This window comes from Phaethon aethereus (assembly GCF_964289735.1).
Source record: "Phaethon aethereus genome assembly, chromosome: 3".
Classification (NCBI taxonomy): domain Eukaryota; kingdom Metazoa; phylum Chordata; class Aves; order Phaethontiformes; family Phaethontidae; genus Phaethon; species Phaethon aethereus.
This window is the reverse complement of record NC_138576.1, coordinates 112,182,975-112,206,531: the sequence shown is the minus strand read 5'-3', so window position 1 is coordinate 112,206,531 and position 23,557 is coordinate 112,182,975. Positions and strand designations below refer to the sequence as shown.

At 43.7% G+C, this 23,557-nt stretch overlaps 1 protein-coding gene across 2 annotated transcripts; it reads right to left on the bottom strand.

The window, feature by feature from the left end:
* Positions 1-98: 98 nt before the first annotated feature.
* MSH6 (mutS homolog 6) lies at positions 99-14,785 on the bottom strand (the record flags this gene model as incomplete). Of its 2 annotated transcripts, none has more annotated exons than XM_081998377.1 (10): positions 99-583; positions 1,021-1,220; positions 1,407-1,561; positions 2,086-2,175; positions 4,296-4,413; positions 5,045-5,310; positions 6,707-9,251; positions 10,666-10,841; positions 13,556-13,758; positions 14,514-14,785. In XM_081998377.1, the coding sequence occupies 10 exons, from the start codon at positions 14,783-14,785 to the stop codon at positions 502-504; spliced, it is 4,107 nt and encodes a 1,368-aa protein (XP_081854503.1). In that variant the 3' UTR covers positions 99-501. The 2 variants fall into 2 exon arrangements, with proteins under 2 accessions (XP_081854503.1, XP_081854504.1); XM_081998378.1 differs by having other exon boundaries at positions 6,707-9,248.
* Between the last annotated feature and the right edge of the window lie 8,772 nt (positions 14,786-23,557).

Sequence of the window (23,557 nt, the reverse complement as noted above, 5' to 3'; positions counted from 1 at the left end):
CTTCCTAGACTATAATGCACTATAAAACAAAGTACCCATGTAACTAAGTTTTGTGAATGAAATTTTACTATGTTTTAAAGTACACAGTAGAAAGTCTCCTCAAAACAGTCTTGTACTTTACTCTGTTCATAGTTTTTTTTGAACAGTCTGGACATTACTTACATAACCTGCTGGAAATCACAGCAATTTCCTGCTCTAATGAAGCTGAGACAAGTATATATACAGCCCTATACAGTTTCATAGCTTTTTTCCATTTATGTGTATTGGTGACAGTGGGTAATCAACAGCCTGAAAGTGTATGCATGTACCATAACATCTAGACTTAATATATTGTGGAGTACTCAATAACCATTATGTAGAGGGTAGGTAAGAATTAAAGGGTTTAATTTCCTAGGAAAGACAATGGAAAAATGGTCATTTTTAAAAAATAAAGTTTATTAGATCATAACGTTGTCTGATACCACCTTTTTGACAAACCACCACTACACAAACACTGCATTCTTAAAGATGATTGATCATAGCGGTAAGTTTCTCCACAGCATTTGTGTCGTGTGTTGCACCATCCACCACCAGGCACAGATACCTAAGGAGAATAACAAAGTCAGCCTCATGGGGCATGGACAGTGAGGGGCACAGGCTTAGAAGACAGAGAGAGATGCCATTTCGTGTCTGGTGTAAAGGCTGCCAGCAGCAGCCATCAGTGCCTGATGCAGGGGCAGCCACCACTACTGTGATGTCCACCGCTGCCTCACAGCCAGCCAGCACCTGTGTGCAAATGAAGCGCTTAGCTCTAGAGACTAGCATGGTGACCCAGGGCTTAAAATAGTGCATTACTCATCATATCTGCCATCTTGTAGTTAGGCTGTAGTACTTCCCTCCCTCACTGCTTGTGAAGTACATCTGATGTTCACAAAAATAGTCTCACAGCAGAGGGGGAAGTTAAAACTATGAGCAAAAGCCACCACCCAAATTTTAAAAGGGATACCTACTAAACTTAAAAGTGAAAAACCCAGGCCTTACCTAAATATTCGCAGTGAAATGGTAACTTTTTCAAACTCTTTTGCTTTTCTGTGCCCCTTCTGAATAACTTCCTCTGGAATATTAGCAAGTCTTGCTGCATTGAAGCCATAGCTCTTTGGACATGCTCCTTCAATGAACTTATACAAGAATGTAATTGTTTCCTGGCTTGGATCTTCGCTCTCGTTTTCAACCATACATGCCTAGAAAGAGGCAGTAAGTTACAAGGTCAGCACATGTAATGCTTCCCCACAGACTAAAATGTGTGAAACATCACATCTGTTTCTCAGGACAGAAGAGTGCATGCACAGCACAAGATCTGCCACCCACAAGGAACCACCCTGTCCTTCATCAGTGCTCCCAGCTGGTGTCGTACACCTTACGCATACCATGTGACCAAGCCGCACAGCCATGTTGTGTGAATAATCCTCCACCAGCGAGTGGTAGTGCGTGGAGAACAGGGTCCGACACTTTATTTTCTCTGCAAGTTCTTTCACAACTGCACTAGCTATAGCTGTTCCATCAAAAGTAGCTGTGCCTCGGCCTGGAGAAGAAAGGGAAAAGCAAAGACAAACACAATGTGTAGTTTGCCATATGTCAATTCGCACTGTTTGTTTTTTCTCCGTTCTTCCCTATGTGGAAGACTGACCAACAGCCCTGGGTAGTAGTGATAGCCACCAGCATCAGAGTGAAGTGACCTGAGTATTTACCCCATAACAATCACACTCTCTTCTGCACCACCAGAGAAGACATTTCTGCTCTCTTTGAGACTTGCTACTGGCTTGCTTAAGGTTTGCTACAAGTGCTTATGCAAAGGAAAGCAGGAAAACTTGGCTAGAAAGAGGCTAGTACTGATTGGGGGGTTGGAGGTGGTGTATTGGTTCACAGGGCACCTAAGTAGTACATGTTTTAGAGAAAACTATACAGATACTGAGCAGTTACAACATTAGGACCATCATGATAAAACTGCCCCTGTGTACCTGGCTGTCGTTTAGACATTTAGACATTTACACCTAGCCTTTAATCTAATCTAAATTTCCATCTATTACAAAAAAAAGGAGTAATTACCCAGTTCATCCACAAGAACAAGGGAATGCTCTGTTGCATGCTGGAGAATGCTAGAAGTCTCACTCAATTCAACAAAGAAGGTACTTTCACCTTTAAAAGAAATGACATAAAAGTAGTCAAAGATCTGAAAACCACAACTAAACCCCCATTTAAATCTGCACTAGTGTCTTGATAAAGCTAAAATGAAACTTGACAGCAAACTGAAGATGGACAAAAAAAAACATACAGCTTTTTTTCCAGCATGAAAATGATAGGTCTCCATTTGCCAGAAAAAGCATGGTTTTGTTCCTTAAGAGTACAGTTAACTGAGTAAATTAGACAGATAAGGTGGCCTAGAACTTCTTTTAATAGCACTCGTCAGAGGTACCAGCTGGACAAAAGGAAGGGCACAAAGGATACAAGATGAGATTAATCTTTTGCCCCTTCTTGCTCTTAAATGCATAAGGCAGGCCTCTCAGGTGTGTGGCTTTTCTCTGTGAAAAAGCAAGCAGAAAGTCTTAAAAAAAGACTTATCAGTTTGGTTGTTGATGTCATAAGGTAATGAGTTATCCAGGTAATTAAGTAGAGTACATATGGGTACAACCTCGAGTGAAGTATGACAAAAGGAGTATACTGCTGCTAAGGACTGACCATCTTACAAGAGTTCCAGCAATGCAAATAATACAAGACCTGAAATTGGTTTTTAGCAGATTACAAGCAGAAGTATGATTACTATTTACACCTTTGCACATGATAAATCCACATGTATAAAGTCCAGATTTACTAGTTCCTTGTAGGATTCATTCCAAATAATCAGATGCAGCAGCAATTAATGTAATTCCAGAGCAGGCAAGCATTTACATCCTGTACTCATGCTGCATGAGCACTGCTGTGCTCTAATGTTTAAGTTTTTCCAACATGAAATATTAAGGAGTGTCCAGCAATCCTGTTCTCCTGCATTTATTAAAGAAATTTCCATGATGTAATAGGTTTTTAACGATATTTAGGAATAACCATTTGTTCACTTTAGAAAATAAACCACTAAAATTACATAGACAATTTTTTAAATTATATTACTTAAAAGTTACTTCATAAAAGTCCTGTTGACATCCGTTAGGAAATGACTGCCATGGAACAGCTTTTGCTACGCTTTCATTTCTACACAGTGTGGAAACGTTAAAACATTTGTGCACATTTGGAAAAGCTCTCAGTTGATAGGTAAAAAGTTGAAAATGCTACCGTCTTCTGCAATAGAGAGAGGTGATCCAGAAAGGGCAGCTTTTATTTCTACCATAAGCACTTAAGTACTCTCCCATTCTTACGATTTCTTTTTGTAATTGAAATTAAACAAAATGGAAAACAGTTGGGCACAGAAAGCCTTAATAAAATTCTCTAGCTGCAAGGAAAAGCCTTGATTTAGGGAAGTGTAAATATTTTTTTTAATTAAGAACTCAGAATGATTCATTTCCAAATTCCTTATGTGCAACAAGTTCAGTAGGCTTAACTCCTTTCGTATTCGCTGACCCACATTTTTCAGCACAAAGATCACAGAAAATCTGCACCCTCCTTAAATGAGTTGTGATACTACTCTTATTACCATAAAAAATACTTTGTTTTTCTATGAGGCTACTGGAATGTCTTTCCCATTCCAGTTCTCGTGTCATTCTCCACTTCTGTCTTCCTCTCCACAGAAGAAACAAAATACTCCAAGAATTGTCAACTACTGCTTCCGAGAAGGAAGCCTGCCTCTCTCTCCATCATCTGAAGAAATCATATTTCCGATATAAGGCAGGCATTCTGATTGAAAAAAGGGACCTCGAGTTCTTGCGGAAGGGTACAAAAACCACTCCTCTACGACAGCTACCTGAACATCACTGTCCTACTCCAGAACACCTAGAAAAAGATACCCAAGTAGAATACAATCAACTGTGCAATATCAAAACTGATATTCCTCAGACTTGCATCCAGCTGGAAGGTGGGCTTTTAATATTAAAATTCATTAAAAAGAGGTCCTATGTGTCTGTCAAAAATAACGGAGGGCAAGCATATCAAACAAATCGAGCATAACTACAATCCTGCTTCTACTCTGAACAATAATAAGTAATAAATTAGTTGCCCAGCTCTCCCTGCAAAATCAACAGACTCTCCCTTTCCAACTTGCCTCTCAAAGCAAGACAAGAAACTTGCTCGGTGGCAAAAGCACTTTGGACAGCTGGATTTCAGAAACTCACCTGCCATAATCCTGTCTGAAGCACCAAGCCTTGTAAATACTCTGTCAATCGGTGTAAGCCTGCAGACTTCAGCAGGTACGTAGCATCCCAGTTGAGCCATTATAGCCAGGAGACCAGCCTGCAGAACAAATATTACAACAGTTAAATTCTTACCATGTGCTTGGAGCTTCAGTTCCTCACAGAGAACGAGGGAATGAGACTCGTATTTATTTCCCCTAAAACAAAGACTAGAGTACATAAAGCTTCCCACTGTTTTAACAGCTCCAGGCTGCAGCATCATCATCTGAAGTAGGACTAAACTACTCTGAAAACCTTCAAAACACACGTTATCACAGCAAGCAGTGTTTATAAAGCAAACTCCCTGTTGCTTTCCCAGTTGCTGCTGATCTGTTTTCATCGTGTTCAACCTGCAGAAGCATCTTTTGCCAGATGATGCCAAGTCCTGGATAAGGCCACTTGAAAAAGATAAAAGATACTCTATCACTTTTTCCCAACCATCTCTCATAAGAGAAATAAACCTTACTCTTCACTGAAGTAAGCAAAAGTAGAAAATCTACTACCTAAACACGGGCATTTTCTACCGGACTGTATTTTATCTTTACATTGTACAAGTGCTGTACTGTGCTGCACACCCCGAAGACCACTGCTGAGACCTCCTTTGACATTTATAAACAGCCAAGTCATCAGTTCCTTTATGCAAAACACAGAGGTACTCTGGAACATTCGCTCTTATGTAGATTGTCAATCACCTGTCTCATGAGCGTAGATTTGCCACCCATATTCGGGCCAGTTACTAACACACAGGAAGCTTCACTACTGCTATCTTCATCTTTGCTGCCTATCACGATGTCATTAGGAATAAAGTCATCCCCAAAGAAAGTTTTTGTAATGCATGGATGGCGTGAATTTTTAAGTTCCAGAAAGGGAGGAGCACTATCCACAGGCAGTAGAATTACAGGTCGGCACAGTGGTCCATCACCATCTTGACTGTAGTTAGCAAGGGACATCAAGACATCTATAAGATTAAGAGAAATTCCAGTAAGTCACGCTTCCACTTTTCTTTATTCATTGACTGGAATGCATGTACTTATTGAATAGCATTTTTGTAAACACAATTTTCCATTTCCACGCCATTTTCCTGTTAAGGAAATCACCCAAATAGTACTCCAGAAGAACAAGGAAAAGGCAGGGATATTCACAATGTCTTTCCTCATTCCTTCCACATTTCTACTGATGTCAGATCAAAAATTCTCCCCTCTATTTTTAATTTAAAAGTCTTTAAAATCCACATCATTTAACTTCAAAAGCTATTTTGTTAAGGTACATGCATAAGATATTATTTTCTGGCATTGGTTTTTAATTTGGAACAAAAAGAAATCAGCTTCTGTGACAGTGAATTACTTTGTTAAGAATCATAATACTGCTTGAAAGTTGCCAGAATAAATTTATATAAACATTAAAATTCCATTGGCCTAGGAGAAAGCAGCAGCACCACAACCCCCCAACAATTAGGCTAGCTCTAAGGTTCTAAAAGCTGATTACCTACAAAATGAGACCTTGTTATGTGATTTTTAGAGACTTTATGTACACATATTACAGCTGAGCCTATAAGCTGTCTCCCTCTCTACTGAAAATCAGTTCAGTACTTACCCTGGTACTGTGGTGTAGATAATGCGACTGCCTCCTACCTCTCCCAGCCCACTCAGAGAATCCCTTCCTAGACAACGCTCCCTGCCTGCCTGCCCTCCCTTTTCTGCCCCAGGGGCATTCAGAGAGTGCTTTCATTTTTCCCTGGAACAAAGACATCCCAGAGTGCCTCATGCTAGCAGAAAATTCACAGTACAAGAGTACACCAGTCCTGAGAAGGGAATACAAGGAGACTGTTGTACCCCAGAAATTTAAGGAAGATGTGGGGAAGTCTTCCTACTAGACTACCTTCTTCAATGCAGTGACAATGACCACATTTTTTATTTTTAAAGGCTGCTGAGAAAGCAGCCCACTCAGATGGAAAGGAGATGACTGGCAGGTTAGACTTTTATACCTCCATCTGCATCATTGCCTTCGTTTAAAAAGAAGCTACTAACCCAATACACGAGAATCCTAAAAGCAGTGAGATACCTACCAGGCTACGCTGAACTGTGAGAAATACTCAGCTGCACACCTACAATGACACAACAGGAATGAAGAAAGAGCTTGCAGACGTCAAGACCCAGGCAACTGTTCTGCCATTTACTGACAGGAAGGAAACAGGTGATCACTGTTAATCATCAATGCTGTTACCACGCTCAAGAGTTTTTAAACTACAAATTAAGTGCTGGCAACACACCTTTTCTTGCTCATCCAGATCAGATTTCATTATTTACTAAACAAAAGTATTTTTACTATGTGTCAGAATGAAGAAAACCTCTTACCTAACACAGCAATGCATTCCACAGCTGCCTGCCAGTCTTTGCTATTTTTATCGAAGTTGTAAAACAAACGCCTCATACAGTCTTTTAGTGCTGCATCTCTGCGCTCTTCAGCATTAACCATTGCAGCCAGCATCTTCTCGATCTCCTTGGTCCAGTAACGTTTATATCCCTTCCTTGTTGACTTCAACTCATATTCCTCAGGCAAATTACGTGATACTACACTTTCCGGTATTTCCATTTGGTATCGGTTTTTGCCTGCCCCCCAGTACAGCACGGATTTGAATCCAAGCAGTTTGCGTTGCTTGTCCAGGTAATTGTGAAGATCTTCATCAACAGCTTTAATGTCCTGTAGTGCTTTATCATAATCAGGGTCAAAACCCGCCTTTGGAGTAATCACTCCTGTCTTTCGAGCCTGGTTATGATCAAAAGCAGTATCCCATCTTTTAAGCTCTGCGCTCAAGTCCGGGAAGCGGCCATCTGGATTTTTGGCTTTGCGAGTGACTAGCTGCTTAAGGACTCTGGATTTGAAGTCACTGGCAACTTCTTCCATGACATCAACAATTTCAGTCATTACTTTAAACCCCTCCAGTGCAGACAAAAAGTCAGCAATTTTTTTTTTGCTATATTTGATTTCTTCATAAAAGATGGCCCTGCTGTCAGGATGGTTCTGACTTTTAAGAGGTGATCCAATACTGTGAATTTTGCTGAGCAGCCTTTCAAGGTCAGGAAGTTTCTTCAGGTGCTCACTAACTTCAGACATTTTATCTGGCACTGCCAGAAGGTCCTCAACAGCATCTAAACGATCGTTGATGGATTTAGGATTACAAAGCGGAGCACAGAGCCACTGTTTCAAGAGCCGCTTCCCAAATGGCGTACAACAAGAATCAATCCTCTCCAACAAAGTACCTTCTGTGGTTCCATTGGTTCCGTTCTGCAGGACTTCCAAGTTCATCAGAGTGACTCCATCCAGCACCATCCGCTGGTCAGTTTTAGCGAAGAAACTACTTGAACTCGTAGTTCTTGCGGTATCAATATCCACAGGGACATACTCCTCAAAGTTTGCCAGTGATAACAGCTCCTGATCAATCAGACATTTTTTGAGATAAAAGACACATCCCCCAAGAGCTGACAAAGCCAATTCACTGTTTTCACCAGGAGTTAATCCCAACGAGTCACTCTCTGAAGTCAGAGATTTGATTACAGAGGGGAGAGAACATCCATTTTCAGAGTTCTGCTTCTCCTTGAAATATCCTTCTTCCAGAAGGACTTTTAGTGTTTTAGATGCATTCCAAAACTGGGAACCAGAGATCAGTGCTTCCTGAATGCAAGAAACAAGTGAGCCCTTCAGTATCTTCTGTGTGTCCACAGACAGGTTCCCCTTCTCATACAGTACCTGCACAGGAGTGTAATGTGCTACTAGAGTCCTAAACCTTGAACAGTGCCGGTCATCTGAGAACTGGCCTACGTAAAACTTCCCCACCGACGTGTCAACAAAGCAGACCCCATAAACACGTTGTCCAGAAGAGTCGTCTTTTTCCTTAACGCACAGAAGATATTTGTTATGGTTCTCAGAGGGATCACAGTCCAGAATGCTGTAAGTCTGAGTTCCTTTGGTGATGATTCTGCATATTTCCCGGCGTACAACCTTGTCAAATTTTGTTGGGTGGGCCATTGACTTGTAGCGCGTTTCCATCATTTCGGGAGTTTCTGTTTGCTCGACACGGGCTACCTTGTAGCCTTTCTGCACTAGAACATCAGAGAATCTGCCAAACGCCGTTTCTGGAAACCCTGAATGGGCCCAAGTGCCTTTCATAAAGATCAGGCCCAACTCATTTACGCCAGTGACCGCATCCATATGATACAACTCATAGAATTTCCCAACTTTGTAGAAAATCACAGCATCAAAGTTCTGACTTTTCAGCTGCCACCACCTCCGCATTCCTGGTGTACACTTGTTGAGATAGTCCTCAGGTACATACAGAGTACACGGGTCATAATCAGGGTCACCTTGCCGTTTCCTGTGCGCATCTTTCTTTTTCCCTTCCTGCAGCCAGTCAAGCTTTTCGTGTTCCCATACTGCAAAGCCGCTGATGCCTCCACTGCAAGTGTTTGCCTGAGATTCAAAACTTTCAGGTGCTGCAAATGATGTCAGCTTAGACTTGGCTTCTAAAGAAACTGTTGCTGCTCTTTTGGGCGTTTCAGAACGTTCATTTTCTAAGCTACTCCTTTTAGCAGGCTTGTTTATCTCTCTTCTCTTTCGTTTGGAAGGGACTTTTATGGGACTTTCTGCAACATTCTCTGCGTCTGTTTCTGTGTCAGTAGATTCATTTTCATCCACCCCACTACTGGCTTCCTCACTGCTTGCCGCTTCTTTCACATCAGGCTTGAACTCTACATCAGAGCCGTCATGATCACTGTCAGAATCCAACACTCTCCTTCTTTTAGCTTTTATGGCATTTTCCCTTCTTGTTACACGCTTATTACTCTTCACATCCTCCTCACTATTGCAGTCATCACTGTTGCCTGATGCACTTTCACTCATCTGCTGAAAAGAGACATTATTTTACCTGTAGAAAATTCTGACTACAAAGTAACGCATCGCTGCTGCAAAAAGAAGTGCAAAAATACGCGGTAATGCAGTAGCTACAATACTTCAAGCAAGAGACAATAGAGCCACAGCCAAATCCATCTACCTTCACAGAATTTTATTTTTTTCTGGATAATGAACTGCTACCAGCCAGTGGCATAATTATTACTCCTCTTTATATTCTTTACAGCCTCATCCATTACCTTGCATAAGTGAGCCGATGAACAAAACATTTAAACTGGACAAAAGGCATTCGGTATATGAAATTCAGCACAAAGGAGAAACGCCTCCATAAGCTAACTCTGTGCTGTAAGTTTTTCCTACTGACCTATGTCAGAAACGGGATTGGGTTTTGCAGCCTGTCGGTACTAGCCTATGTGAGTTTTGCCCATGATTACTTTTTTGAGTTAACCACCTATTTCCACCCACAAACATACTACTTTATAGTAGAAAGAAACAAAGTAAAATCCACCATTTGCCTTTTCAGCCTGAAAATTTAAGAACTGCTGGAGAAAAACAGTAGTGGAGGGACCGCAATGAGTACAAAGTGCCAGTGCCCACTGCACTGTTGCCACGGACATAACACAATGCTTGGAGTGGCACCTGTCCTCCAGGGCAATGTCACATTGGAGAAAGAGTAATGGGCCATGCCGACACAGGAGGTAAGGAAAACCACTATCCCATCAACAGTTTCCTCATACCACACCTTTCTAAAGAAATCTATTCCAATGCATATGGTGATACTGAAATAAGATTTGAATCATTCACACTACACCGTGAATACAATACAACAGAAGATCTCTTTTTAGCTACCTCACCAACAAACTGGTGTTAACAATACAAGAATTTGTATTTTAGTGCTACTCTGCAAGATAAGGGTAGGCTCCAAAAATCCAGTTTAAAACCTTAAGATGAATACTCAAAAAGTGAGAAATTTCTATGTTATGACAAATTAAAATTTCAGATCAGTCTTAGGGGAACTTGGAATATGAATAGCAGATAAAGAAGATAAAAAGATGCACCAGAAAAAAAGTACTTTATGAGTGAGAAAGTGGGTTACCAGGGAGTGATCAAAGAGAGTTAGAGAAGTTAAGTAACTTCTGAGGTCAGTCCTTAACATAGAGAACACCAAAGAGATATTAGACTTGTCTTTCCAACTAGAAAAGGTGAGACACCAGCCTATGACCTGACAACACAGAAGCAGTACAAAAAAAAAAAGACATATGGATACATATGCACGCAGGGTTAAAGAGCAGATAAGCTGCAATTACCGTATCAGAGAACTACAGGCTATTCCATGCTTCGCTCCAAGAGAGAGCTTTGAAGTTCTAACACTATTTCTGAAAATGACAGCAAGTAAGAAAAATTTTACCTCCATTTCCTCCTCTTCCTCCTCCTCTGTGTCTGAAGGTTCACTGCATACTGCCAGTTCAAGCCGCTTAGTTTTATCTTTACTCATTGCATCGTCCGCTAACACCATTGCTCTTTTAATTTCAGGCTTTGTACTGTAAAACATACCTCCCTTCAGCGTCTCCCCATCTGATGAACCTGTAAAACCACAAATAATTTGTCAGAAATTGAAGTTAGCCTAGCATTTCACCAGTCCTTTAGTTAGTGCTCATACTTCACTTCTAAATGTATTCAAACAACTAGTATAATTCTCTAACATTATGTTGTTAGCAGTCATTCCCACCACATCTCAAGTACAGCAATCCATCACTCAGCCTGATAAACTCCCCCTAGAGAAAGTCTAAACACTCACAAATGAAATGCCTACCTAGTACATGAACACTTGAAGAACTGCTATTTCTGTAACTCATTACCACATCTGAATATTTCTAAGCTAACCTCTAAACACCCTCACACCAGCTATAGTAACTATCAAAAAACAACACTTTATACTAGCAGTGCAGCAGACCTGACTGAGACCACACAGCTATTTTAGCAACAATAGGTTAAGTTCAACCATAAAGTTATCTTCAAGTTATGGGCATCAGTCATCTATGGCATAGACCTCTTGGATAAAGCTCTTCTGGCCATTCAAACTGCTCCTGCAAGTGCAGCAAGGCGACCAGACCCAACACCAACCTATTAGCCAGATTAGCTGATCATCAATCACACTGGCAATTCACCCTGACAGTGCAGGGTATCAAGCAAAGCCTACTATTAATAACTGCACCATTCCCTCATCCGCTTTTATATCCCTTGAGCACCATAATTCCTCATTCCACTACCTGTACATGAACACAAAACCAAAGCTAAGCCATCCACAGACTGATTTCTAGAAAGGCTCCCCAAAGATGCTGAGATTCATCTCAATGCCAAGCTCAAGAAATGAATGGTATATATGGCATATATTCAGCTTGGGGAGAGAAAGAAGGACATAGGAGTACACTATAGATGAGGAAGGGCGATTCTTTTTTCTGCTTTTGTAAGTTTAGCTGGCTGCATATGGCAGTAGGATCTGCCTGAATAGGTCCTTAAACCTGCTTTTGTGCATCCCTTCATAGGCTGCTATTAACTGAAGCTTCAGCTCTAAGTCAATGGCAGACAAAAAGCAGCTCGCTTGTAGGAGGCCAACTACCTCAGAAATAAGCCAAACAGAATTCTTTCTCTTTGAGCTTGCATGAGTAAAGCATGGAGTTACAAATAGCTGCTTCTACAGTACAAATACAACATGTTAACAAACCAGATCTCCATTTTAGTTTTGCAAATGCAGTGAGACAATTTAAAAATATTTTCCATTTAATATTGAAATTTTAACAATGGCAGCAGAAAAATCCCATCATCTAATTTAACCGTGTACTCAAGTGTGCAAGACCTGCATATTCATTTAACCAACTTGTATGTAACGCCACTTCTTGCATGCCCAACTGTTAGAAGTCTAGCCCTGTGCTGTCTGTATTTATTCAGTTACAAACAATAACACAATGTAAGAAACTTCTCCATTTTCTTACCCAAAGACTCCAACACTCTTACTTCAAATACAAAGATGCTTTTTGTCTGAATTTAAAAGCAAAGCATGTATTTTAAATATTTTTACTCTGTTCTGCGTTAACCGCATTTCTTAGAGATAGACAAGTGTTTCTGTGCTTAAACATTTCGAACACTTATTTTTCAATTCTCTTACCTGTAGTTGCTTCTAAGTGCAACAGTGCAAGCTGTTAAAATATATTTGAGTCTTTTAAAAGACCTTCAGAAAGATACATATAAATCATGGACCAATTCACTTGCATTAAATTATGCTAACACTAATGGTAATAACAGTACCATTTAAATTTAAAACTAACTATGGCTTAAGCGCAGTATATTTAAGTATAAACAAGCCAAAAAAAGATTACATGTTCACATGATATGGAACACACTAGTAAAAAGAAAGAAACTGTTTAAATTCAGTTGTTTCACTGACATCATAAGCAAATCCTAAAGTGTATCAAAAATACTGTATTACACCCAAAGTACTCGTCTGACTAACAAGACAGTTTACAGGCACATGATTTACACATGGCAGTTTACAGCAAATGATTTACAGTTTTCAGCAACAGTAAAATTATAAAACAAGGGGAAAACAGATCATGATTATTAACAAGGTGAGATTTATTGTGCAAAATGTTTTAATTCTTGATTACATTTGATTTTTTTTTGACATTTTGATTTTTGACATTTTTTCAAGATGACAAACACCAACTTTGCTCTGTAACAACAAGCACTACCCTAACACACACTATGAATTTTCAAGTTATATATTATTAACAAAACTTTACTGCATTGCTTAGAAGAAATTAACACTGCAAATTAATTTTAGTTACCTAACATCCCGTGCCCAGTCTTTTGATTCTGGACAAACTGCAGTTCACAAACAGCTGCCTAAAAACTGGGTTTGACACTCCTAATATTTTAAGGATTTCAGGGCTAAAAACTGAAACAGTGGATTTATCTTTTAGATCTTTTTTATATTGATGGGAGAAATAAAGGGAAAAAAATTTAAAACATAAGTAAGCTTTAAGTTTGTGTTCTAATCTAATAAACAAGAGGGCTTTGTGGTTTATGTTTAAAGAACTGTATAACCATAAACACATCTGTAACCCTCAAAAACTTGCTTTCTCCAACTTACATAGTACAAAACACGCTTTCCCACTCAATATTAGTCTTGGTTTTGCTGCTTTTTCTCTATGGAGAATATAATACCTTATACTCCACACCTATTTTTCCAAAACAAGTGGCATATTTCCATTTCAAAAAGTTTTATTTATCTCTCTTACCTTTATAGGGCCTCAGATATTTAATACTGACCCAGCCCCTTGTAGGGCTGTCATCAAAAAACTGTACGTGGATACGAGTGGATTTCCCTTTTCCTCTGACTATTGTTCTTTCAGTCGGATGGTTGTATATGAGGCACGGCCACCAAGGATAACCTTCCATCTTGGCCCAGACCAAGTCACCAGGCGAATACTCACAGGAGACACTGTAAAGACAACCAATGCGTAATTTAAGGAACATAAACAGTTAAAGCAGCTCTCTGCATGAATGTAACTGCACACTACTTCCCAGTGGCTTGCCCTCTGAAGGTCTTGGAAGACTCCGAGGCGGTGCAACCTGGATTACACAGGCCTTCTATACCACCACTCCCCTGAAACGACTTTTTGGATTTGCTCCTCCAAGTTCTGCTGGATCCCCAGAGCTTTATGGTCACAGAAGACCGGCTGAGGTCAGAAGGGACCTCTGAAGGTCATCTTCTCCGACGCCTGCTCAAGCAGGGCCACCTAGAGCCACGTGTAACCAGACCCTCCGTGGACTGCTTAAGGGAGGGGGAAGAGAGTAACTGCGAGGTGCAGCTGGCTGGCGGCTCAGGCACCTGCGGTCGTGGCGCGGAACAGAAAATAAAGGTAGACAAAAAAAAAGTATGACAAAAGCGGGGAAAAGCCCCTAGAAGCACGGTCCCCTCCCTGCAGACACCGCCCGCAGCCCGCCGCCCCGCAGGCTGGCGGAGGGGAAAGGCCGCGACGGGCCCAGGCCGCGGCGGGCGGCCCCCGTCTCCCGGAGGGCGGGGGGACACGGAGGGGTCCCGCTCCGGCCGCCCCCAGCGATAGCGCCCGCCCCGCCCCCCCTCCCGCAGCGGTCCCCGCGCGCTGCCCACCTCCCCGTGGCGCGCGCTGCCGCTCCCGCCCCTCCCCTCCCGCAGGCCGCGGTCCCGCGGCCTCCTCTCCCCGCGCCGGTTACCTGGGGGCCTTGGCGGCCGCGCCGCCCCCTCCGCCCTTCTCCCCCACCTCCCCGCGCCGGGCCGCAGCTCTGCCCGGTGCGCCGTTGCTCGCCGCCGCGGCGGCGGCGGCGGGGCTGGTGGCGGCCTCACGGCCGTTCTGCTCCCCCGGAGCGCGGCGGCGGGTCCCTGCGCCGGCCTGCGCCGTGGCGGGGGTGGGGGCCGGTGCGGCCGCCCGAGGCGGCGCCGGGGAGGCCTTGGGGAAGAACCGGAGCAGGGTGCTCTGGCGAGACATGGCTACAGCGGTAAGCGCGGGCCGCCGCCAGCGCGCGCCAAACCCGCCACCTCCCGCCCCGCCCCCGGGCGTGGCCGCCCCTCGCCCCGCCCCGCCCCGCCCCCCCCCCCCAACGGCGAGCGCGGCGCGCGCGCGCTCCTAGCCGGCGCGGACGGGAAGCGCTGTGGGAGGCGTTGCGGCCGTGCGGCTCGGCGCCCCGCCCCGCCCCGCCCCGCCCCGCCCCGCCCCGCCCCGGGCACCCTCGGCCGGCGCTGCCCCGGCCCCCGGAGGTGCTGCTCAGGCCCATCCTGCCTGGGCCTCCGTGTTTGCCCCCGCCTTCCTTCTCCCCGCCGCTGGCAACGGGCCTGGCGCGCCGCAGGGCCTGTCATCCGGCAGCGTCCCGGCGTGGCCTGCCAGGCAGAGCGTTCCCCGAGCTCCGTGGCCCGCAGCGAGGCCTGTCCGTCTTAACGACGGCCCTTCAAACCCTGCTCCTCGGCTGCAGGGAGGCCGCAGCGGCTGTGAGCGTTAACGCCGAGGCGGGATGGGCTGGGGCCTTCCCACAGGAGCAACTTCAGGGAAGGAGAAGCTGCGGCACCTGCGTGGGGGAACTTATTCCCCGCCTCTGGACTAGCGGGCGAGGGCAGCGCGGTGGTGGGAGGAGGAGAAGGTGGTACCTGCCCGGCTGAGAAGCTTGGACAAGCTGCCGGCCCTGCTGCCGGGCTCCGAGGTGGTGCTTCTCAGCTGGCTCTACTGACTTTGCTCTGCTTGCAGCGGAGCTCAGAAATGGCAGCTGAAAGAATAGGATCTCTTCCTCTGCCCTCCCTACGTGTGTTTCTCATACTCGCATTCATAGGTGAGGCGGCTGTGTCCTTTACAAGCAATTTTTTGCTGCCTTAGAATACAATCCGTTTCGTGGTTCTTAACCGTTGTGCTTAAGCTACAGTATTGCAGAGCAGAAGAACGAACTCACTTTTATCAGCATAATCGCAGAGGAAAATTATTTACTGTCACTAGATGTCTATCAGCATAGCTTTTTCTTTCACTAAAATTGCCGTTTAATATTGCAAGCCAAAACCTCTCCTACCGTTCAGCACGACTGTCGCCAAAAATGTCGCAGGCGCTCTCCCACCTCCAGTAAAAAAGTGGAACTGCAAGGTAGGGATTTGACCACAAGAGGTCACGCAAACCCAAACGACACTGCCGGATTTTAAAAGCGTGTACCTCCTAAAAGGGTTGTTTCCGCTTAATTTGAAAGCATAATTTCCGTTTTACTTGCCATCTATCGATTTCGTAAACAGTCTGGTGTGTCCTCAGCTACGCACGCATCAGACTGAGGTATCAAAAGAGCTACGTTTTGTTTCCTGAGAACAGTCCAGGGGCTCCCAAAGCGCATGGACTGTGAAGTGCTCAGAAGTGGAACACGCCACAGGATACCCCCCTCGGCAGGTGTTGCTGTTCCTGTCATACGTGGTGCCTGCACGAATGTTTGGGTAGCACATTTTTGTCAGTTGTTTGCAGGAAATGGGCAACCCTATTTAAATTTGTAACTGTCTGGAAAATTACACTCTGATCATCCATCTTGCAGGTAGAAGCAGGGAGATGGGCTGAGGCTGAGGGGGGAAACTTGGGAGAATGCTGAAAGCAGGCCCAGTCTTTAAAGATGAAGCCAGTTCTGAGCAGACTCTTGATAGAGCCTGGTAGCTTCTCCCTGGATATGACTGTTGTCAGTTCATATGAGGAATGGAGATGACAGAAAAACATGAAAGGTCATCTGAATTTGGTGGCCTCCTGAGCCAACGTGGTGTGAGCGCCTCTGCTGGTTTTGGCTTGGGATAGTGTTAATTTTCTCTATAGTAACTAGTGTTACTATGTGTATGTAGTTACAAGTAACTAGTGTGGTTTTGTGCTGAAAACAGTGCTGATAATACAGGGATAATTTCATTATTGCTGAGCAGTGCTTACACAGCGCCAGGGTCTTTTCTGCATCTCACACCACCCCACCAGCAAGCAGGCTGGGGGTGCACAAGAAGTTGGGAGCTGACACAGCTGGGACAGCTGACCTCAACTGACCAAAGGGATATTCCATACCATATGATGTCATGGACAGCTGGGGGAAGAAGAAGGAAGGGACTCTTAAGTTTGGAGTGATGGCGTTTGTCTTCCTAAGTCACCGTTACATGAGATGGAGCCCTGCTTTCCTGGAGATGGCTGAACACCTGTCTGCCGATGGGAAGTGGTGAATGAATTGCTTGTTTTGCCTTGTTTGTGCACTTAGCTTTTGCTTTACCTATTAAACCGTCTTTACCTCAAAGCACAAGTTTTCTCACTTTTACTCTTGCAATTCTCTTCCCCCATCCCACCCTGGGGAGAGTGAGCATGTGACTGTGTGGCGCTTGGTTGCTGGCTGGGGTTAAACCATGACAGCACCACAGAAGTCACTTTGGTGTTGGGGTCGGTTTTGGTAGCCCTGGGATTTCTCCAGCCTGGCAGGAGGATGTGAGTCAGCCCTGGTGACTCTGCTGGAAGTGAGGCATGTAACTGATTTGACACAGCTGTGGAGGTCTCAAGGAGAGACTGTGGTCCTTGGAATTTATGGACCACATGGTCCAGAAGCTTGAGCGAGGGGCCTGGAATATGCACCTGTGAGAAGATTAATACTTTGTTTTGCAGCTTTTTAATTTGTCCCATGCAACGATACTAGTTCTCCAGGTCTGTGGTGTCCCCATGTCTGGGTCCAGGCATTTACGGTGACAGCCACTTAAGAAATACCACATTGGAAACACACCTAAGTCTGTATTTTAGAAAGTCTGGATCTAATGTCAGGTGCCCTCCCCAAGGCAGGGTAGCTCTGCACTTTGATGTCCCCAAAACTGTAGGAGTTAAACTTTGCAGTATTGGTTTATTGTACATCCTCTTTTCTCGGGTGGGATCAGGCTGGTGGAAACACAGATCACACCGCTATTTGTTAGCTAGCCTTTTATTATGCTGTTATTAATGGCAAGGGACTCATCGCACACTGCGTTCACTTACTCCCTCACGCAGTTCACAAACATGCACGCTAACAGGTACATGGGTGGAGGAAGAGTTGGGAGACCAAGCCCAGAGGGTTTATTTAAAGGCAGAGGCATGTATTGATGTACTAGGGACTTTGAGGTGTTCAGGAAGTCCCTCTGGGCGTTTTGTTTCATCGTGTATATATATGTGTGTGTGTATTCTATATACTTAGATAGATAGGCAGATAGATAGACAGATAGATAGATAATCTTGTAGTTTTACATATAGCAGCCTTCTTGGATGTAGCCTGGTTGCACTACCCATGGTTGATGCTAGTGGATTTGGACAGATTTGGCAGAGTCAGTGTTCAGAGTTTATCAGTTTTTGTGGATTCAGCAGGACTGCTAGTCTCTGGAGCCTATCAGTTCTTGGCAGTTCTTCTTTTGCATGCTACCGCTTGGTATGTGCTTTCCCTCTCTTCAGCCTTCTGTTTTCTGGTGCCAATTTCTCCATCCCCATGTGTACCTGGTACAGCCATTCACACAAACTCACACAGAGGCAGCTTTCATGACATGGTCTTCAGTTTCTGTCTACTATAAGATATAATTCTACTTGCTTTTCTACCAGACTCTGCAGGTAGGTTATAGAATAATTAAAACATGGAAATCATTGAAGTTGTTAGATAGGAAGCTCTGAGAGTTGGCATCACTGAAAACTTTATTACAAACATCTATGTCCTTCCTCCTTTTTTTGAACATTCCTTTTTTGAAGAGAAAACCTTGGGGAATTGTTAAGTTGCTGTAGTGCAGACTTTACACCAAGCTCAGCTGAATACTGAAAAGTGCTGTATTTATCTTAATTCTTTTCCTCCCTTTCCCCCTGCCAATGCATACGCAAATACTCCCACACAGCCTTCAACTGTGCTTTTTAGCTCCCTAAGTGGTTCTGAAGAATTTCCATTCTAGGAACATTGGAAATGGCATGTATTTGGCTTTTTTCAAGTTAATATCTCTAAATTTTTTAAACTGAAACAACTTTAGATATCCCTTAATTTACTAGATTATATAGTACCTTCTCTACAGCTGATACAGAAAGGGATGATGGACTGTTGTGTTAATAGTGGAGCCAAGAGCTAGCTTGCAATGCAGTGACTCTCTGCTACACCTAGGCTTCCCTCTAGAGTTTGGAATTAATCATTTCTATCTTGTTAGATGCTGGAATAAGGAAAATGCTAACCAGGTAATTTTGAGGTCTTTCTGGGAAAATGAAATAATGTCAATCCAGAAGGATACCTAGAACAACTGCAAGAGAAAAGCAAAGTACACTTGAGGCCAGGTGCCTGGTTGTTTATCTTCTGTAGAGTTTGCTATCTCCGATATTCTTTGGAAGAAACATTTGACAGAAAGGAAGAGTCATCCCTCAAGGTGAGGGATCTTGTTCTTGAAGTTGCCAGGTACAACCAAGAGCAAACCAGTGAGACTTAGGGAGCAGCAGGAGCAAGGGTGCTCCTGGCACAGGCAGTGCCCTCGCTGACCAGGATGCAGACCCACAGCATCTGAATCATAGAATCACAGTATTGTTTGGGTTGGAAGGGACCTTTAAAGATCATCTAGTCTAACCCTGCTGCCACAGGCAGGGACATCTTCCAATAGATCAGGTTGTTCAGAGCCTCATCTAACCCTGCACGCTTCCAATGATGGGGCACCCACAACTTCTCAGGGCACACTGTTCCAGTGTCTCACCACTGTCATAGTAAAAAATGTCTTCCTTCTTTCCAATCTAAATCTACCCTCTTTCAGTTCAGCACTGTTGCCCTGTGTCCTGTCACTACATGCCCTGGTAAAACACCTCTCTCCATCTTATAAGCCCCTTTAAGTACTGGAAGGCTGCAATAGGGTCTCCCCAGAGCCTTCTCCAGGCTCAATAACCCCAACTCTCTCAGCCTGTTCTCACAGGAGAGGTGTTCCATCCCTCTGGTCATTTTCATGTCCCTCCTCTGGACCCACTCCAATAGGTCCACATCTTTCCTGTGCTGAGGGCTCCAGAGCTGGATGCAGGACTCCAGGTGGGGTCTCACCAGAGTGGAGTAGAGGGGCAGAATCACCTCCCTTGACCTGCTGGCCATGCTTCTTTGGATGCAGCCCAGAATATGGTTGACCTTCTGGGCTGCGAGCACATATTGCAGGCTCATGTCTGGCTTTTCATCCACCAGTACCCCCAAGTCTTTCTTGGCAGGGCTGCTCTCAATCCCTTCATCCCCCAGCCTGTATTGATATCGGGGGTTGCCCTGACCCAGGTGCAGGACCTTGCAGTTGGCCTTGTTGAACCTCATGAGGTTCACATGGGCCCATTCCTCAAGCTTGTCCAAGTCCCCCTGGATAGCATCTTGTCCCTCAGGTGTGTCAACTGCACCACTCAGCTTGGTGTTGTCCGCAAACTTGCTGAGGGTACACTCAATCCCACTCTCTATGGCATTGATGAAGATACTAAATACGATAGGTCCCAGTTTGGACCTTTGAGGGACACCACTTGTTAACTGGTTTCCACTTGGACATTGAGCTGTGTGGACAGAGCAGGGTACTGATAACTACAGCAGCCCCGGACAAGCCAAGGGGGTGGATCAGATCCAGGGTCCGTCTGAGAGGCAGGGCTGCAGGCCGGCACACCTGCGGCGGGGGCTGGGTGACCAGGGCAAACAAGTTGTTCATAACAAACTTTTGAAAGCTCTTCAGGCAACATTTGCTAAACCATTAGGAAAAGTGCCAGATCTACGATAGTTAATGTCAAGATCAGTGTAGGAAATTTCACTTTGGTGGGTGTTTGAAGGACAAGCTATGTGCGCTAGCTGTCTTTATGCTGAGCAAAGTAACAAATTTGTCTACCAGAGTTAACAGAAAGGCTCTTAAAGTGAGAAAAAAAACCAGCCTATTGTAAGTTGGATTTTTTCATTTTGAACAAAATGGTAGGATTTTGTCGTTCCAATATTCTGCAGTTGTCCCACTGGGACAAATGTAACAATTCTCTTTTCCCCTCTAGCATAAACACGTTTTCTGAAAATTTTTTAATATCTTTTATTTTCCTTTTTTTTGGCACAAGGTATGACTATGGAGGAAGACAGTGACTCAAGTTTTTTTTTTATAGGGCTGCTGCAACTACCCAGTGATTCTATCAAAACCAAGAGAAGTAACTCTGGCATGCAAATGGGGAGTGGAAAGAAGAATCCACTGCTTCGTTTAATTAATGTGTGTCCTTTCTCTGAAATTGACTTGAGCTGCTTTTATACCCATAGAGGTGAGATGATCAGAAGTAACTTTAAAGCAGTGCTAAATGTTTTGTGGGCCTTACCTTAATGACAAAGCGTGCCAGACCAATCTTAGATTCTGAGGTGAAACAATTTACAGAAATAGTTTCATCATGCTAATATAGACAGGACTGAAGACGATGTTAACCTTTCTCAGAAATTCCCCTAAAGGAGAACTTAAGCATGAGATGTCTCTGTATTATGTATGCTGTAAATAAGGTAACCCGGGAAAGGTGACGTTTTAAGAAAAATATGACCATGACAAAATATTAATGACTACTGAGGTCATTCTGACCTAAATATAATTGATCTGGTAGGCTGGTAAGAATCAGATATCCTCATATATTAATTTTGTGCAGCCTTGGAAAAATGAATATGTAAGGGTGTTGTAAAAGTGTGTTTAAACTGCATTTTTTCCCCAGTGCTAAGTTTACTACTTCTCGGTCTCCTCCTCAGCATCCAGCATACCTAAAGGGCTAAGCAAGAGTATGAAAATAAGTCAGAAACTGCTGTTTATTCAGTAGCTCATTGTTCCGTATTTAGGTTGAGAAACCACCTTTATTTTAGCAACAGAAGAGAATTAATTTCCTCTTTGCTTGTTTTTTGCATGTCTGCAGACATGCCTCTTCCTTGTACCAGCTTTACAAGAGCTTGTATAGCAGCAAGAAACGAAGTAAGAAATGCATGTTTATTTGGGCTCCCTTTAATGACACAGTCTATGACTAAAACCTTTTTACTATTTTCCTTAAATGACAAAGCAGCAAAAGGAAGAGATGAAACTAAGATTTCTGAATAAATGACATTTTATGATGTTTTGTTTACACTGTGCCTTCTTTAGATGCATGTCTGAAGTAGAGATGAGAGCTGCTGGAATGGCACGTAGCAGAACTACCAAAAACAAGAGTTCAAAAATCATAAGAAAAGTCTAAACATAACCTGTGAAATTGATTCGCAACCAAAACCGCAGACAAACTGCATCTCCAATTCAGTTGTTTCTCATGTGATACAGTATAGATCCATGCATAATAATAGAATGTCCTAAAAAAATGGGGAAAAACAAAAAGCAGGAAATAAAGAAAATTGGGTCAGGGCTGAAGATGATCAAACTCTTCTCCATGGTTCCATCCTGCTCCCACAGAGCAGTAACATTCATCTGCTGATTTTGTTGGGTTCAAGATGCTCCTGCTTTTTGAAAGTGTAGTAGACACTCACAGTTATCCTGCTTCCTGCCTTCTGTTTTATTGTGCTTCTATGAATAGTATGAACGCTTGTGGGTTTTCCAATGATACAGTTTAATAATTTCAATTTGCAAAGAAAAAATAACTCATAAACCCAGAACAACTGTAATCAGTCTGACCTGCATAGCACAGGGCATTGGATTTCCCTGAATCAATCCCTGTTTAAATCAGATAATCTCTTGCGGAAAACAGTTTTGATTTAAAGGTTTGCAAAGACAGATCTTGACAATGGTTTGTTAATCAAGTAGCATGAGATATTTGCAGCTGTTGAGGTAGGGGACATGAATTAGAGCTGGATGGATAGGGCTAAGCAAGTTCTAGGTTTTTTCCCAGCACTGAATTAGCAAATCAGTGTTGCAAAAAGAAGGTATTTGTATTTTGCATGACTGATGTTCTCTTACGTCAGAGATATCACCTGTCAGCATTGGTGATGGGTGAGAGAGGCAAAGGCAAAGCAGCCTGGTGATGAAGAATACATAGGGTCACTGCCTGGAGATTAAATATTTCAGTTCTGCATCCCTGCCAGACACTGTTTGGAGAGCCAGAAGAAGATTGGTTCCTACTAATTAACACATGGGGGAAAAAAGAAGAGGCTTCTTGATTTCCTTCTTAAATCTACAACTTCGTTCCTTGTGTCAGGGAGCCAGTCTCCTGCCAAGTGACATTGGCACTAGATCTGGGGAACTTCTTCCAGAAGTTGTTTCTGGGGTGGAGGTGCAGATGGGGACAAGGGTGAGGCGGCGTGGGGCGAGGTGGTCTCTTGTGCTGTGAGGCGGTGCCGTGCGCTTCACGCTGGAGGAGAGTTGCGGCCGCTGAGCCCTGTCCACGCTGGGTCCATCCCCTGACTCAGACCTCAGCTGGCAACCGGTTTTCATACCAAGAGAGATTTGGTTTGACTATGAACCTTTGCTGGATGAGTATGCTTTTACTAGGAAATAACAGCCAGTCAGCTTATTGGGAATTAATAGCTTATTAGGACTACTACTCCGAGCCCCTTTTTGCAGATTTCTTAATGCAGGTGCTCTGAGCATTAATTCCCCATAACAGCCGGGAAGTAGCACAAAGGGTCTGAGGGACTCAGAACATGAATTCAAATGTTTAACAAGAGTTTGTTTTCATGAAAATCACTGCCTGTGTGCTTGTGGCTGCACTGGAGAGCTGGATCCATCTAACCTAGTAGTTCACGCTGTAGGATGCTTCCGTTTTAGAACGCTGCTTTTTTAATGTAGCTTGGTTGCCACTGTCACTTTATATTTCCAC